The sequence below is a fragment of the Anas acuta genome, chromosome Z (genome assembly GCF_963932015.1).
Source record: "Anas acuta chromosome Z, bAnaAcu1.1, whole genome shotgun sequence".
Classification (NCBI taxonomy): Eukaryota; Metazoa; Chordata; class Aves; order Anseriformes; family Anatidae; genus Anas; species Anas acuta.
In genome coordinates this window covers 59,391,324-59,408,894 of record NC_089017.1, presented here as the reverse complement: position 1 = coordinate 59,408,894, position 17,571 = coordinate 59,391,324, and the positions used below count along the sequence as shown (strand labels likewise).

The 17,571-nt window shown below is 38.5% G+C and overlaps 1 protein-coding gene across 2 annotated transcripts in view; it reads left to right on the top strand.

Annotated features, from left to right (window-relative positions):
* SNX24 (sorting nexin 24) overlaps nt 1–17,571 on the top strand; it is a 93,615-nt gene that overhangs the window by 48,119 nt on the left and 27,925 nt on the right. For both annotated transcript variants that reach the window (XM_068666499.1, XM_068666498.1), the window contains one exon: nt 4,569–4,673. In XM_068666499.1, coding sequence (XP_068522600.1) covers nt 4,569–4,673 — 105 coding nt within the window. The remainder of the gene's footprint in view (nt 1–4,568; nt 4,674–17,571) is intronic.

Sequence of the window (17,571 nt, the reverse complement as noted above, 5' to 3'; positions counted from 1 at the left end):
CTGAACCGGATGCTTCTATTACAGTTGTGCTGCTCAAAGGCAAGTTTTGATTTTTTCTGCCTTGTGGAAGACACTTACTGTGAAGGAGAATTCTGGAAAAGCAGTAGCCTACTAGTCATGGGGCTGCAGCCCTTTCCTAAGACCTGGGTCAACTGAACTTTCATTGGTTTATAGCTCTCAGCAGCAATGGATTATGTGCCAGCTTTATGGTGTGTAGATGTAAGTCAGTTCGGGGCCACAAAAAGAAACTATGGAGCCATTTGCGTGTTGGCCCTCAAAAGTCTGAAGAGCCAGAATATATTTTGCTTTATTGCACAAGTAGTTGATATGTGCTAGTATTTCTTTACAGAGAGACACGTATTTTCTCCCTTGTGTTCCCATTGAATATGATACTACATGAGCAACAGTGGCAGCATCAGAAGTACAACTCACTGTGCTACTACCAAGTCCTGCAGTACGTGTGCTTTAGTTTATGCAAGAATAATCATACAACTGAAAGTAGAACAGCATAGATAGAGTAGCAATTGCATGACTAGTTAAGCTAGGAAACATTAAGAGGGGAAAAAGGGGTTTTATTTGCTTAAAATGCATCTTCCCAAGTAGGCTGTGTCCTGTAGTTGATGTCTAATTCCACTGTAATTTCTGGAGTTGCACAGTTTATTTTTGGTTTGTCTCTTGATTTACTTGCACATTTCCCCTCACTGCTCTACACAAGTGTCTTGAATGACTCAATCTCTTGAACGAGTCTTACTCTCAGCTTTGTCTCCTTGCACACCAATTCCTCTGCAGCAACTTGCTTTCTAGAGAACTATTCTTAGAACACCAGAAAACTCATACATGATAGTCCTTTTCTCTCTATCCAAATGTAGCAGTGAAATAAACACACCTGTAAAACAGGTATTCAGACAAGACACCTTGCACCACCTTTCAGTTTGTTACTTCCTACTCCTTGTCTGCTTGCTGTCTGTATAAATTACTCTGCAGACTTGATAGTTGCTTTCATATTTTTTTCCTGTCCAGATGCAAATCACCCAGCATATTTTGGCACAACATACATTTTCTTAAATATATATATTTATATACATATATATTTTTTCTTTTCAGTTATGCTTAAATTTGTCATAAACAGAGTAGTTGAGTGGCTCCTGCTATGAGCCTGCTTCAGTGCTTTCAGTATTGCAGAAATCCTGGAGAAAGTGTTCTCTAGCAATACATTACATGGGTGTAACGTCACCCGTTCTTCCTGTCCATTTTGTGCTAGAAAAAGCAGAAAACCTCAGAGCTCTTAAGAAAGTACACTTATGTTTTCTTTGTGTAGTTGTGTGGGGTGTGTATTTGAAAAGGTTTTACAAATAAGAGTATTTTGAACTTGTATCTCATTCTTTGTGAAGTGTGTTTGCATCCCACGATTATTTACACACACATCAAGTTACCAGTTTGCTTTCAGCATACAAATAGCAGTTTATTTTTGTTTCTTTTCATCCCCTTTAATTTAAAGGCAAGTTCCACTCTAAACTGCTATAAGTGCGTGACAACTGGAAAGGTACCTTCAAAGGTACTGCATATTCAAGGTGCCCTCAGTGCTGGAGATGTCTGTAGTGAGCAGTAGAAATAGCAGTAGAAATAAAGCTCCTGTTGGGAACAACCAGGGTAGAAAATGGGAATAGATGCTTAAGGGGGGAGATTCTCATCCTGAGAAGGACATGCTGCACTAGAATCATGAGGAGGAAGGACTCCCTTGCTTCACAAGATAAGTCATTTATTCAGCAAAATACCAATTAATGTTTTGGTTCTATTAATATTATTATTAATATTTTTATTATTATTTTGTAAAAATAGTGAAACCCCACTTCCTCTGCAATCTGGCTGTAATGGACAAAATTATGAAAAAAAAAATAATGCAAACTTACAAAAAAAATTAAAGTCTTTTCAAGCCTGCTGTGATACAGCAGGAATACAAATTATTTCTTTGATGGGAAATTTGAACTACTTTTGGCTTTTTTGAAATCATTTACATTGACCATTATAATTTGACCAGAGTATGAATGACAAGCTAGGCCTTTCAGGCTATGTACCATTCTCATTAAAGAATTGACTTAAGTCTGAACAAAAGTTTTGTTATTTTCACATCAAGAGATTTTTAGAAGGAATTAACATCTTTCTGCCCATATAACATTGTAAATACAACCATATTCTCATATTTATTCCCTATTTCCTTTTTATTCTCTTTTTTCTTAAAATCCTTGATAGTTCTTTTGTAGTATGAAAATGTTAGGAATTGACAACGTTGCAACTACTGCAGTGAAATCTGCAAAAATCTTAAGTTCTACACATCCACTTTTGTAAATTGTTTATAATTCTAGAATAGTTCTGACTTTCCATACTTGGACAAATAATTATTTAATTGATTATCTGAGACATCTTTTAGTCTTGAGGCAAACTGGGACTGTAAGGCAAACAGTATGTGAAATCAGCACAAGGCCAGTGTTGTGAACAGAAAGATATTACAGACACTAATTGTCCTCAGATAAATATTACTTGTATAGGGGTCAGGTCTGAAGCAACATAACTAATATATAGGTAGAAGTGCTTAACATTCTTTGTCATAGTAATCATTATTTGTTACAATGTGTTGATGGATTATTCTAAGCATATGAGCGTGGGCTTATCATTTATCCTTTGTACCTCCGTATAGCATGTACTTTATACGTACACAGTATACCTGTGCTTTCACATTTTAGCAATTGTTTATTGGATGCTTTATGTAACATGAGCACAGAGCAAAAACAGCTTGTTAATCACTAGCAGAGATACCAGCCAGAGTGTATTTATCTTGTAAGCAGCTAAGATTTAGTAGAATCTTGTACTGTTTCCTATTTGTCTCTCCTCATCTGGAGCATTCTCCTCATTTGTTACTCATCTGCAAGTGTTATCAGAGTTTGCTCCAGCTGTGATCATAGCCTCTTCAACACTCTTGAACAATTTAGAGGAAAAAATCAGGTTTTATATTTTGCCTTTAAGATCAGTCAGTAAAAGTACATGGGCTTGGACAGGGTTTCTTTTTCATTTCATGTTTAATTGTAATCTAGCAGTGTTAAGAAACCAGAAAGTTGCAGAATGTTTCCAGAGCAATTGAGGTTTCTGTGCTGGAGCTTCGTTACTTGTGATTGTAGAGACGTTGATATGTTGGCACTGCTTTTTCCTATAGTGACATCTCAGCAAGCTTGAAGATGAAATGTAAATTCTCAGTCTCCCATGGGTATGCATGTCAAAGTCAATTTTGAGTTTCTTTCCTTGCATTCCTTGCCTCAGATTTACTCAGAGGCAATATCCAACAGAAAGAATGTCTAATGTCACCTTCTATTAAAATGCAGTGGCACCTATTCCAGTTACTGGTTTTGGTCTGTAGTTTTGAAGAAAATGTTAATATTGGTTGGTTTTGGAAAAAACAAAACAAACAGCAACAACAACAACACATTGCTCCAGAAAGACAATTCGTAGTGTTATCAGAATAGATTATTCATGTCTGTCTATGCAGTTGTGTATGCATACAGACAGACATGTGTATGTCCATATCTATAAAAGATTTCCTGTGGGAATCTTCAGAGGAACAGTTACAGAGCTCTCTTGAAAATCTATCAGTTCAGTGGCAGTTTTGCTGTTTCTTTGTATAAGCTATTAAACACAGCTCTCCATCAGTTGGTACAATTTGAGGGCACAGATAATTTGCTCTCTTGATTCCAGAAAAATGGTTCTCTCCTCCTTTTACTTCTCCCACCTGTTCATAAACGCCCAAATCTAGAGTTAGAAATTATTGTGGTGTTTTGTCACCATACGTAGCAAGGCAAACCTGTGTATGTTGCTGTGAGGTTGTAAGGTGTCATGCCAGATTAACTAATGGGGAAACGAAGCACAAGAGAGGCTTATGTTGTGTCTCCTGATGTCTTCCCTTGTGTCTCTACTGTTGTGTGGGGCTAACGTTGGGTGTTTAAGGCTGAGCTGGTTACTGAATCCATCTCTTGGGTGCTTTAGAAGCAACTTCCTCCTCAGCTGTAAATGCAGTGGGGCTGTGAGCTAAGTTAAGCCCTTGCTCCATGGTTTCTGGACCTCTTGCATGGTTTCCTGAGGCTCAGATTTGTCAGTCTATCATTGGGAGTTTGAGATTGCCACTGCTTCACTTCAGTTATCATTGAGCCCCCTCTTGTACACTGCTCAGCTGACTGGCTCAGGTATGTAATCAAGGGTGACACAGATCCTCATTCCAAGTATTCTCATGTAGTTGCTGCTCTTTTACTAGTTAGTGCTTTATTAGTAACAAAAAATTGATAGTGTTTCTGTTCACTGAGAAAGGCTGGGCATAGAGTTTTTTACCCTGCAGCCTATAGATGTGAAGAGTTTTTAAATAGTCAATTGTTATTTCAGTGAGTTGATGATGAGACACTTAGTTGCAATGCTATTTTCCTTTGTTTATGGTTATTTTACCTGTACTCTTATCTGTGACATAAATGTGTGTACTTTAAAGGGTCACTATTATCCTTCCTTTTTGTCTGAATTTCTTTTTGTTTCAGCTCAAGAAGTTCATAAGGACTCCAGAGATCCCTTCAAAGCATGTGAGGAACTGGGTCCCAAAGGTCCTGGAGCAGAGGCGGCAAGGCTTAGAGTTGTACTTGCAGGTAAGTCTTCTCTCATTGGTGTGAAAGTAAAAGCAGCATACCTTTTCAGAGTGGTAGTATCCAAAACTTTTGTAGACATTGCAGGCACAAAGTGGGCTGTTTTACTGAGAGGCAATTTTAAATGTGGGAAATGAGTTGCATCCTTACTAGCAGTGATGATTTATGTTCAGTTAGCATGACTAGCAGCTGGAAATCTGGACTGTTTGCATTTTGTTTCTTATTCTGACATAGGCTTCTGACTGACTTTGGGTAACCTACTAGTACCACATTTTCCTGTGTGTAAAATAATGATCATTTTTTACAAAGAAGTTTTTGTTGTACCAATGAAAAATACTGTGGAAGAGGAAAAAAAAAAAAGAAGAGTCTTTATCTAAACCAACCTCTGTTTAGATGGACTAGGGAAGAAGCAGCTCATCAAATTTATATTGTCTACTGTACATGCATGTATCTGTATTGTTCATCTAGTTGAAATAGGCGCATCATCTCATATTCATTTCACTCTGGGCAGTTGCATTTAGAGACCTAGTTCATACCTACATGTACTTGGACATTGATTTTGCTACATACTATAAAGAGAGTCTTGAGGAATGATTTGGACATACAGACATCTAAGTATATGGGTGATAAATATTGTCTTTTTTAAATAGATGGAATTTCTACTCATGCCATGATTGCTTCAAAGGCTATTCTCTTTTAAACTGAAAATGCCCAATGGTGTAATTACACAGCCATTTCTATGGTGACAAAACCAGATTAAGTTGTTCCTCAACATGTCGTCCCAGTTCACTGCACCTTCAGCTCTTTTATTAAAGGTGACCATAGAAATAATCTGAGTGAAAAGATAACGTTTTTGTGAGGATGGCTAGAGTGACATATTCTATTTTTACTCAGATAATTTCAGAGATCTGATTTATGTCATCATCCGCAGTTGCACTGGCACAACTGGAAGAGTGGTGAACTGCAACATAATGTACAGTGAGCTGCCATCAAAGAAAATGGATGTTAACCTGCGCTGCTCAGGAACCTGCCTGATTTTCAGGAAGGTTTGTAAGAGAAAACTCCTCAAGGAGGAAGAAATAATTACTGTGTGATGCAAGAGAATATTACTTCTGACATTACACTTTCAAAAACAAGTTTGGAAAGGAGGAAGATACAACTTAAAATTTATTCTGAGATGTCGGAAGAGTTTCAGGCAACATAGTTTATTTTTATTTTTTAATTTAGGTATTCAGTTATTAATAGGAATTAAAATAAGAATATGTAATCCATTTTTTCTTACTGCTCCACGTGATTTATAGTATCATCGGCATGTAAAAATGAACTTTAATTAATCTGCATCTATAATTTATTGTTATGGGTGAGAAAACTGCTGTTGGAGAGACTAGTTTTGAAAAAGAAAAGGGTCTTTTTGTTTTCAGCGGCTATCATCACAGCCTGCACAATCATCAGTGTGCCTTTCTTCTGTGGATATTTGCTATGACTTGCTTTTTTTTTATTATTTTCATGAAGATGTCTTTTGTAGAACACCACTACTAAGGCACATGTACCCATTCCTCTTACGACGTTGATTTTGTTAAAAAGATACAGGGGTAAATTGCTTCGCACTTTTAATTGCTGATAAACTTTAGAAGAACATCTCCCCCTACTGGAAGAGTTAGTCAACTCTTGCTCTTCTACATTCCTGTACATGTAATTGACTTTTCCCCTCATCTGTTGCTAGTGGCTATCACAGGAACACACAGCGTAAGGTTGAAGTGGACAACTGATGAAAAAAAGGCCAACCATATTAATGTGCATACCAAAATAAAATAATTAATAATAAATATTTTAGTAAACTAAACTAATTAAAATAATTAAAATAATAATTCTATAATTGAAATTTGGATAAAAATGAGGTGAAATTTGACTATTTGAATTGGTTTGTATCAAGTAGTAAAGAAAGCAAAAAATTCCATTGTCTGAGGTTGAAAGTTTACACTCTTACTTCTTTGTGATCTTTTGTATTGGCTTCACATGGCAGTTTTGGTGGCATGAGGGTTTGCAGGGATGACCTCTGTGAGCACAGCCCAGCAGCTGCCCCATGTCAAAGCAGAGCCAGCCCCAGCTGCTCCAGAAGGGACCCACTGCTGGCCAGAGCCGAGACATGAGTGACACTGGGTGGGCCTCTGGGAGAGCAGAGTTAAGAGGGGGAAAAGAACTGCTGGGCAACAGCAGCTGGGAGAGCCCCCGCAGGAGCAGGCCCCAGGCCGGAGCTGCAGCCCGTGGAGAGGAGCCCACGCAGGAGCAGGGGTCTGGGGGGAGCTGCCGCCCACCCGTGGGGGACCCGTGCTGGAGCAGTTTGCTCCTGGGGGATGGATGGACCCCGTGGGACGGAGCCGTGTGGGAGCAGTGCTTGAAGAGCTGCTGCCTGTGGGCAGCCCCCCAGGCTCAGTTGGGGAAGGACGGCATCCCTGGGAGGGACCCCACATGGAGCGGGGGCAGAGAGGGACCGTGAAGGAGTGGCAGATCCAAAGTGTCAGGGACTGACCACAGCCTCCATTACCCATTCCTCTGTGCCAGGCTGGGGGAGGAGGTAGAGAAGTGTTTGAAGGCAAGAAGGTGTTTTTAGTTCTCACTGCTCTAGTCCTTTATTAAATGGCAATAAATTACATTAATCTTCCTTACCTTGAGTCTATTTTGCCTGTGATGGTAATTGGTGAGTTATTTCCCTGTCCTTATCTCAACCCTTGAGGTTTTTCTGTTATATTTTCTCCCTCTGTCCATCTGAAAAAGGGTGGTGAGAGAGCGGCCTGGTGGTGCTTAGCTACCTAATAGCATTAAACCATCACATCTTTTCATGATGGAACCTCCCTTTTAAATCATTTCAGTGTATGCTGTTTTTTTTCTTGGAGTAGATGGACAGAAACTCACTAGATTTTTCTGAAGAATAGCAAAATCGTGAATAAATCAAATATTGTTAGATTGTGATATCCAAATGTTTATTTTCTTAAATTTAACAACATCCAATGTCAGCTAATATTCATTAGCTGTCTTGTTTTCCTTGGTTTTGAAAGCTAGGTGAGGGTTTGCGCTTATTATAATGGTGTGATTTTCATGGAGTCCTGAAAGATTGATTTATGTCAGTTGCTTTAACTGGCTTTCACATTCAACAAGCTTGCCTGGAATTTACAACTTTTTTCTTTTTAGTACTGTGGAACAACTGACTGGTAAATACTAATGTATTTATTCAAGAGTATGTATAGTAATTCAGCAATATGCATAATAATAATTGAGAGCCTTTGTGAATGCTGAGAACAGTCAACTGACTGACAAGTGAAAGGAAGGATTATATTTACTCTGTTAATGAGGGAACAGATGCAAAGATAAGTGAATAACAGTACATGGCCCTAAACAGTCAAGCAAATTAGTACAAAGCAATAAGCAAGTGCTCCTCTGCTGATCCGTGATAACTGTCGGTGTGCATGAGCTTAGCCTACAGCATGCAGAATTTACATTGAGCTGGTTTTGTCTTTGCTAAAATAGAAAGTGCACGTTACTGACAGTGAAAGAGGACTAAACCAGCTCTAACTACCTTGTGTTGGCTATCAACTAAGAACATTCTCACAGTTACCACAAATCAATTAGTGTGTGATATAAATTCTGACTTGATAGTAAATTATATAGGTATCTGAGCTTGTAGCTTTCAATACAGCAGAGATTAGAATCCAGTTGTTTAAATTTAAAATTTATAAAATAAATCATAGGATTACATTATTGCTGACAAAAATTTCTCTGAAAGTACTGTTAGATTGCAAAAAGATTTGCACTTCACTAAATGCAGATGTTAATATGTCTTCTCTTGAGACATTTCCAGAAGAGTCTGATATTGAGACAAGGTAGTACATAAAATTAATGTAGCTGGTTATGTAGTCTCTCATTTGAGAGGGGCAGCCAATCGGACTTTCATAAAAAGTCCATGACTGCTGATAGTTTGAAGAAATACTTGCTTGCTTGAACATACCAGAAGTTAAAGGTAAGTGTTGGAGATAATGGGGCAGACAGCTAATTGGCGTTATAGCTTCTGGGTGTTTTTATTTTTTATTTTTCATCTGCTCTATAACCTTGGACTGACCCCTTATCACAAAGCAATACAGAAATATGTTATGCTTTGATAGTGTATTTAAAGGAAATACAGACTGCTTGAAATGCTTCCTCTTGCACAGTATTGTGTATGAGTTCAGTAAGTCATCTTTTGTATGGGCCAACTGCACCAGTAGTTGGGTTTTTATTTTGGAGATACTGAAGACATTGTTGAGATTCCTAAGGGCAGCACTTAGGGACCTCATCTAATTGCTTATTGAAGCAACTGCAGCTGTGTTGTCAATCTGATTGGTATTTGTTACAATTAGATTTTGTATGATGTACTCTTGGAGGAGCTGTTTTTATGGAGCTTATTTCCAGTGAATTGGTAATGGGGAAGAATTTGATCTAACCACCTGCCCTCTACTGATTTGGAGTTAGGTCATATCCTTGTCCCAGTAAGCTGACACTAGATGTTATTGCCATCCAGGCTCTCCGCCCTAGGGACTTGCCCTTTGACAGACCTTCCTTTTAAAGTTCAATGGAATAGATATTTTTTAACCCCCTTGGGCAGACGAAATCTCATCATTTGCTGATATCATCAGCCCAACAAGATAACAGACATTGTTAACAAAATTGACTGTGAAGTGGCACCTACACCTCAACATGAGAAGATGTAGCTGCTAGTCTTCACTGAAATGATTTGGTTATGGAGATTTTGAAGAAGGCTCATATTTGTGATGAGCTTGAGGATGTTAACTTGGGGTCTAAGTGACCTGAGGAGATTCTTCTTGTGACTGGCAGGAATCTAATATAAAACTGAAGACTGTAAACTTTCTGAACTAGTCTGTATGTATGTAAGGTCTTTATGCACATAACATTTCCAACCAGAGATAGTACATAGAGCTAATATTTCTCTCTCAGTTGAGGTCAAGAAAGCGTACTTGCCTTTTACTTACTCTTGAACTTCATAAGAGAACAGTCCAGATTCCTGGAGATAAGATTGGTTAAAGTGCTGCTTGGCTTGAAGGCTGCTGAGACTTGAAGACTTGATGAACTTCAACATTCCAAAGTTTCAGGAGTCCAAATCTGCAAAATGAATTATGGAGTTTATGAAACTGGACTAGAGATTTGTTTTCCATTTAAGGAAATAATCTGGAGATCTGAGAAGCACTTTGACCTATATTTCAGTATTCTTCAAAATGCAGTGCTCTTAAAAAATATTTTAACTACCAATCCTTCCTGAAAAAGATAAGTAAAACTGAATCCATTATGATTTTGCTTTTCAAAAATGAAACGCGATCCTATCCTCCTTAACTGTGTTAGCTTACAGCAGGGTGGAGCTAGGAAAACCATGGGTATAGTGATGAATAATGTCCAATTGCTTTATGTGTAAGTTCATCAGAAATATAAAGGAGAAAATCACTCATTATTACATTGCATTTTTTACTCTGTTTTGGGGAACTGTTCAATAGCATATGCAAAAAAAAAAAAAAAAAAAAAAGAAGAAGATGAACATTTCTGCAGTTGATGGCTGCAGAAGAAAAAACCTACCTTATGGAGTATTTTTCCTAAAATGTCATTTCTTCAAAAACAAACGAACAAACAAAAAAAAACACCTCTGACTTTAGTCACCAATCTCAATTGTTCATATTCTGAAGCTGTTGAGATATCCTCAGTTATGTTGATCTAGTTCTGTACTGTTGCTTCATAAAAGTTTGAGATGCAGTTAAAAGAAATTAAAGTATCGAAAATACCATTTTGATGATTTGGAAACTGTTGCAGAGTGTTGCTCATCTAATACAGTGTTTCATAACATAAGTAAGGTTCAGCTTTCTCAGTCTTTGCCCCTTTTCACTATCCTTCTGAGGAGTTAGATGATCTTATAGTGTTGAAGAAATAGAGTTTTACGTCACCTAGTGGGGAGTTTCATTAGTTTCTCACTGCTTAATTTGATTCAATTTCTGTTGGCCTTTTGCTGTTCTAACAAGGAGGAGTGTGAATCCCATCACTTATAATCTTGTCCATCTTCAAGAAGATTGGAGAGGTCTCTTCTCTAAGAAAAGCCATCTAGACTCTTGATGCCAGTCTGCAAGTGCTCCACAGTGTACTTGAGCTAGAATTTTGCCTTTTAATAGCTAAATAACACTTCCCTGTAACTATAGCTGAAATACTGCTTCAGAGGTGTCTTGGTTGGAGGAGGATCAGAAGATGTGTGAAAGTGATGAACATAGCTTTTAATGATGCACAAGACTTTTCACTACTTTCTCTTTGTAAAGTGGAGAAAAAATGTCTTACAATAGTACATAAAAGTCAGCCTGAGCTGTGCTAGGCAGAATAAAAGCTAGGCTGTCATATGAAGAGAGGAGATCTTGGTTTGTGGGTTGCTTGAAGCTGACAAAGAAAACTAGAATCAGAAGCATTCTGTAAGTGTTTGTAACTGAAACAGTTCTTGACTTTGCATTATCAGTATTAAAGGAGAAAGAAAGGTAATGTCTGTAGATGCAGATGGCTTTGAACCTGTGCTGTTGGAGCTTTTTAGAAATATTGAGATCTCTGTATGTGGTGTGTGTGCTTCTATGAGACATTCTGTTGCTTTTGCTGAATGAAGATAAATCATTGGCTACTAATTAATTCTGTAAGGGTAATGGCAGAAGGATCATAGAACTACTCAATGATCATTCAGCTATTTAAATTTTAACTCTGTATACTTCATTTATGGCATTTATCCATTCTGTCAATGTTATATTCATGATAATTGTCCTTCCTTTGTATTCTCAGAAATGTGCTCTGTATTAAGAGTTAAGTTATTCCTGAATACCTGTGTGTTGTTACCAAAGCATATGGTGAATGCCAGAAGTCTGAACTGTTTCAAGGGAAGACTAGAAAAGCTCATGGAAGAGTTCGCATTTGCATAGAAAGTCTGTAGAAATAACTTTTGAGGCTGCTGAAGTATCGAAGGAAGTATTTAATATGTTAGTCCTGGTCATTTATACTCTTTCTTGATATCTGTTTATCACAGCCATTTTTGGAGACAGACATTTTTGGAGCAGTGCTAAATGGACCTTTGCTAACACGTTATTATTTTTTAGCTTGTTATTGAATTTGATGAAACATCGCTGTGTTTTCATGAATTAAACCTTGCCTGTATCATGAACACTAGTCTTAAAAGAAAGAAATGTTGAATCATATGGCTGGTAAGATATGGTTGAATCATACTGATATAATGAAGAGGAAAAGACTAATGCCTTTTGGGATTAAATGATTTACTTTACACAAGTGAGGTAATTGGCATTGTATTTAAAAGCTGAACTCATGAATGTCATGAAAAGTGAACTCACTGAAAGAATTTTTAAAATTAAAGCTTCTGTGCAAAATGTGGGTTGAATTTTGTTCTTCTCCACCTAATTCTGTGCATGCCTTACGTGTGGGCTTTTTCTCTCTAGACTTTTCTTTAACTGTGCACCATATCTGAGAGCAAGAGCTGCATAGAATTCGCTTTGACTTCCTTGTGTCAGTCATTAGCCACCACAAAGCTTTCTGTACCAGCGATCCTTCCCTTTGACCTTTGTACACGTTCTCTGTTGGGATCTATTTCTAACTAATTTAACACCAAATTGGCTTATTTGCAGAAAAATAAAAATAAAAAATCCTATCAAGTCGAGAACAGATACTTATCTTCCTGATTGCTGTTTCTGAAAAGCAGTGTTGTTTTAAAAGCAGATGAATACACCAGGAGGAAAGAACCTAGTTTTAGAAAGTTGCAAGTAGAAGTTAGAAACAATGAAATAAGATTTAACCGATGTCCTGCTGCAGAGGCTGTTGAATCACCCCCATCCATTAATCACATTGAAAATTCTCTCCATTATCCAAAATTAATCAGTGTCTTGCTTCTCGAATGCCATTTAATCGGCAGTAATCAAGGTTGAACTCTACCTGTAAGGAGCTATAAAAGCAATGGTATAAAGTATAAAAAGGCAAAATGTTCTTTGTCCTTATTAAAGATTGTGAGCAGAGTGTTAAATAATATTAATGGCTGGGATTGTCAGTACTTAACAGTACTTTCCTAGTACAAGTGATTTTATTGATCGATACAGTCTCAATGTAACAGGGCAGATTATTCTACTGATTTTATCGAAACCTTAACTAAGTTTGTTAGTGTACCACATATCTTTAAATAGATCTAGATGATGATGTAGATTAAGAAAAGCAGACCACCATCCATCTTTTTTTGATCGGTTAATAACTTAAATCCATCATTGCTAAGACCAGCTCTTTTAAGGTTCTGTTGTGCATACATGTTTTTTTTTAGATGGCTGTGGGTTTTAAAGAAGTGTGCTTGACACGCATACTTGCATATTGGCTAAGAAAAGGTGTAAAATAAGAGAAAAGCAAAATAATTTTGCAGATAATTTAAAGGAGAACTTTTTAATAACACTTCCTGCGTGCAAATGTGTTTCCTACAGAAATGTTCCAAGCTTTTTCAAACATGCTTGGGAAAATTACCTGATTTATGTTTTAAAAGTACGTATTTTTTCCTTCAGTAATCTGTGTTTGTTTGTTGTTGATGGTGGGTGTGGTTTCTTTTTCTGTATAGAACTCTGCTGCATGAATTTATCTATCATTTTGCTCTTACATGTCAGAGCTGATCAAAGTAGATTTTACTCAGTTAAAGGCAAAATTTATATTAGAAGTCGTGACGGGTTTAGAAACCATGTCTATATGTTCATTCTCTTTTCACTGTGCTGTATATTATCATGCTGTAGTATCACTGTCACCCAGATTAAGATGAACATCAAATTGTAGTTATTGCATATTATACAGTGAGAAATGGTCTCCATCATGGCCTAAAAAGACCTTGTGAGAACTGAAAGACCTGCCCAGACCTTCAGTTTCACGGAGGGAACTCCAGAATCTGGAAGTCCCCTGAAGGCTGAGGTGAGTGTTGTGGGTGCAAGCGTGCCCAGATGGACGAACTTTTTGAGCAATTTGCAAGAGGAGCTCAGCAGCCAGCATAGGATCCAGGAATTGGAGTGAGAGATTGAAGGATGGTATTGGGAACTGGCATGGACTGAGCAACAGCCCTGCCTTAAGTCCTTGCATGGGGCAGGTAAACTGGCTTCCAACCCTGATCTGATGTACTTGACTGACAAGACAAGGGAGACTGAACCCTTGTCTCCTCTCGGAGCAGAAGGAGTGTTCCCCATCCACTCAAAAGTGTCCCTAAACAACAGATACAGTGCTCTGGGCCTGGAACAGGGAGAGTGTGTGAGTAATTGTCAAGACCCAGAAAGGGATAACCATACAAAGTCTGTCCAACCAACCACCTGTGCTAGAACCAGTGCCACTATAAAAGCACATAGGTTGTTAGTAATTGGCAATTTCTCACTGAGAGGCACTGAGGCTCCCATTTGCCATCCAGACAATCTCTCTAGAGAGGTTTACCTGCCAGAGGCACCACATTCACAATATCACAAAGATTTTACTGTGCCTGGTAAAGCCAGAGGACTAACTCCCATTCCTACTCTTTCATTTAGGGTCAAAGGAGGCTGCAACAAGGAGATTTTGAAATATTAAAAGTGTCTTTTTGCCCCTCAGAAAGATGTGGAAGGAGCACAGGTAGTGTTCTCCACTGTCCTCCAGTTGGAAACTGGGACCCAAGAAGAAGGTGAATGGATGAGGTGAATGGTAGGCTGTGTGGCTGGGGTTTTGGATTCTGTGATCTCAGACAAAATGAGCATGTTGACACTGGATGGTGTGCACCTGACCCCAGAGTGCTGCAGGCAGCAAGCTGGCTGGATTTATTAGCCAAGCTGGGTTCAGTGGGGAAGGGAGTATACCTCTGAGTAACCAGAGGTATAGAAGAGAAGAACCAGGAAGTGCCAACACTTCAGGAGGCAACAGGGAAATACCTGTCAATTGTCCCAGAGGAATTAGGAGGGCTTCTCTAAAAAGGTGATGCTGCTGATAGCCCAGGTGATGTGCCTCTACACCAATGCACACAACATAGGAAATAAACAAGACAAATTAGAAATTTGTGCAATTAGAAAACTAGGACCTGACTGCTGTCATGGAGATGCAGTGGGATGAATCACAAAACTGGAACACTGCAATCAAGGACTAGTACTGAGAACTGGTAACCAAGAACACTTCCAAAAGAAAGACATGGAGAAGGCTGAGGTACTCAACTAATTCCTTCCTTCAGTCTTCACTGCCAGTCAGGCTTCCCACATCTCTCATTTCCCTGAACCTCTAGGCAGGGGCTTGGGGAGCAAAATTCTTCACAGTGTAAGTGGAGAGCAGGTTTGAGACCACCTGATGGAACTGAACAGGTACAAATTTATGGGGCCCGATGCCACACATCCCAGGGACCTGAGGGAACTGGCTGATGGAGTTGCCAAGCCTCTCTCCATCATATTTGAGAAGTCCTGGCAGTCAGGTGAACTCCATGGTGAAAAAGGGAAACACCACGCCCATTTTTGAAAAGGGTAGAAAGGAGGACCAGGAGGACCAACGTCTGTGCCTGGCAAGATCATGGAACAGATCCTCCTGAAATCAATGTCAAGACACGGGCAGGACAAGGAGGTGATCTGAGACAGCCAGCATGGCTTCAGTAAGGGTAAATTGTGCCTGACCAGTCTGGTGGCCTTCTGTGATGGAATGTCTGCCTCAGTTGACAAGAGAAGACCAACTGATGTCATCTGTGTAGACTTGTGTAAGGCCTTCGACATGGTCCCATATGACATCCTGATCTCCAAATTGGAGAGAGATGGATTTGAAGGGTGGATGAAGATGATAGAAAAAATATTTTCTAGTGTTTTATTATTGCGTGTGTAAGGCAATAGGCTATGCTCTGTTGCAACTGTTCAGTAGTATATAACATAAAACTAACAGGTAGTTTAGACCTGCATTCAACACATCACTGCCTTTATTCAATCCAATAGTATTATTTTGCCTATGTTCTTTGTGTGACTGAAGACTATTTATTCAATTTCTTCAGGTATTTGTAAACTGTATGTGAGCATTGAGTAGAAGTACATGAAGTACTGAACAAATCTATCTTTATAGCAGGATTTGTATTTTTCACATAAGAGACAGGCCATATTTGGAGGTGAGAGGAAGAAAACAAAATAGTGAATACATGATGAATACCTGAATATGATCCATTCTGTGCTTTGGATGAAGAACTGGCTCTTGGGTTCAAAAAGTAGGATGGGGTCATGTAAGCAACAGCTAATACATCTTTACATACAAGGAAGCTGAATCAAAGTTTGATTGATAAAGTTAATCTGACAGTTCTTCACCTCAAAGTGTGTAATAACTTCCAAATTTTTGTCTAACATTGTTTGTATCTGGTAAAGGGGCTGGAAAACAAGACATACGAAGAGCAACCGAGAGAACTGGGGTTGGTTAGTCTTAAGAAAAAGAGGCCTCATGGCTCTCTACAGCTACCTGAGAAAAGGCTGCAGCGAGGAGTGTCAGTCTCTTTTCTCAGGTGAGAAGTGATAGGGCACAAGGAAACAGCCTCAGGTTGTGGCAGGGGAGGTTTTGATTGGTCATCAGGAAGAATTTCTTCATGGAAAGGGAGGTTAGGCACTGGAGCAGGCTGCCCAGGGAAGTGGTGGAGTTGCCATCCCTGAAGGTGTTTGAGAGATGCATGGGTGTGACACGTAGGGACATGGTTTAGAGGTGGATTTGGTCATGTTAGGTGATGGTTGGACTTGATCTGATGGGTCTTTTCCAACCTGAATCATTCAATGATTCCAAGACTCAGTGTAGACCATTCTGAAAGAAAAAACAAACATCCACAGCTATAGAGCTAAGTGCAAGGTTTTACAGAAAATATACTGAATTAAGTGAGCAGGAGTTCTTGAGCTTTTGTTTTAAGGATATTGTATGGAAAGAGCATAGGCACACAAAAAAAAAAAAAAAGAAAAATCTTTGCAAGAACGGCATGAAAGCAAGAGATAGGAACTGGTCTGGCAGAAGTGAGCAGAGCAGGACACAACTAGAATTCCTCAGTTAGGTTTTGGGATGGTGATCAGTGAGCCTTCCGGTTTGGTCCTGTAGTAAACTGCACTCTCCTACCTCAGATAAAATCCTGTTTTAAGTGTTGTCTTTTCATGTCTTTTATAGTATCTTGCATGTCTCCTTCTGAAGGGCATGTTGAAGGATTTCAGAGTGAGCTAAGGGGGAGAAGGGGTAGCCTAGTAGAATAACAAATGCCTGTTATCTTCTGCTAACACTATCTTCACACACGTCAGCATTGCTTGCCTTTATTTTTTCTTTTCACCAGCTCATTGTCTCTGTAATCAGAATATAATATGGATTTAGTTAAGAGTAAAAAAGCTCATTTTATTGAAGCTGTTGACTGTAGAATATCTTGACTGAAACAGACTTGAATTTAAGTGCATATGCAAATAAATCTGCATTACTAAATAATGGTAAATTTATAATTCTGTTACAGATTTTTCCCATTTACATTACTGCCAGAAACCTTCATAGAGTTTCTAGTTGTGATAAATCCTATGAATTCTACATTAAAAACAAATCAAAAATATTGATATAAAATTGAGGTTTGCGATGCAGTTTCTTTTTTAAAAACTGTTCATAACTATTGTTGTCTTTATCTAATATACTTTTTCTTCTGTAGGTGAAAAAGTTTAGAGAAACAAAGCGTGGAGTAGAAGTAGAACCTTAATTTCATTAGGCACGTTGTAACTGGTGAAGATTAATGCATATATCTCTTGCTAATTCTTTTCAATTACTCAGTTCATATAAATTCCCAAACCTTGTTAATTATTCTGAAGTCAAGTGGTAATTTTTAACAGTATTTCCA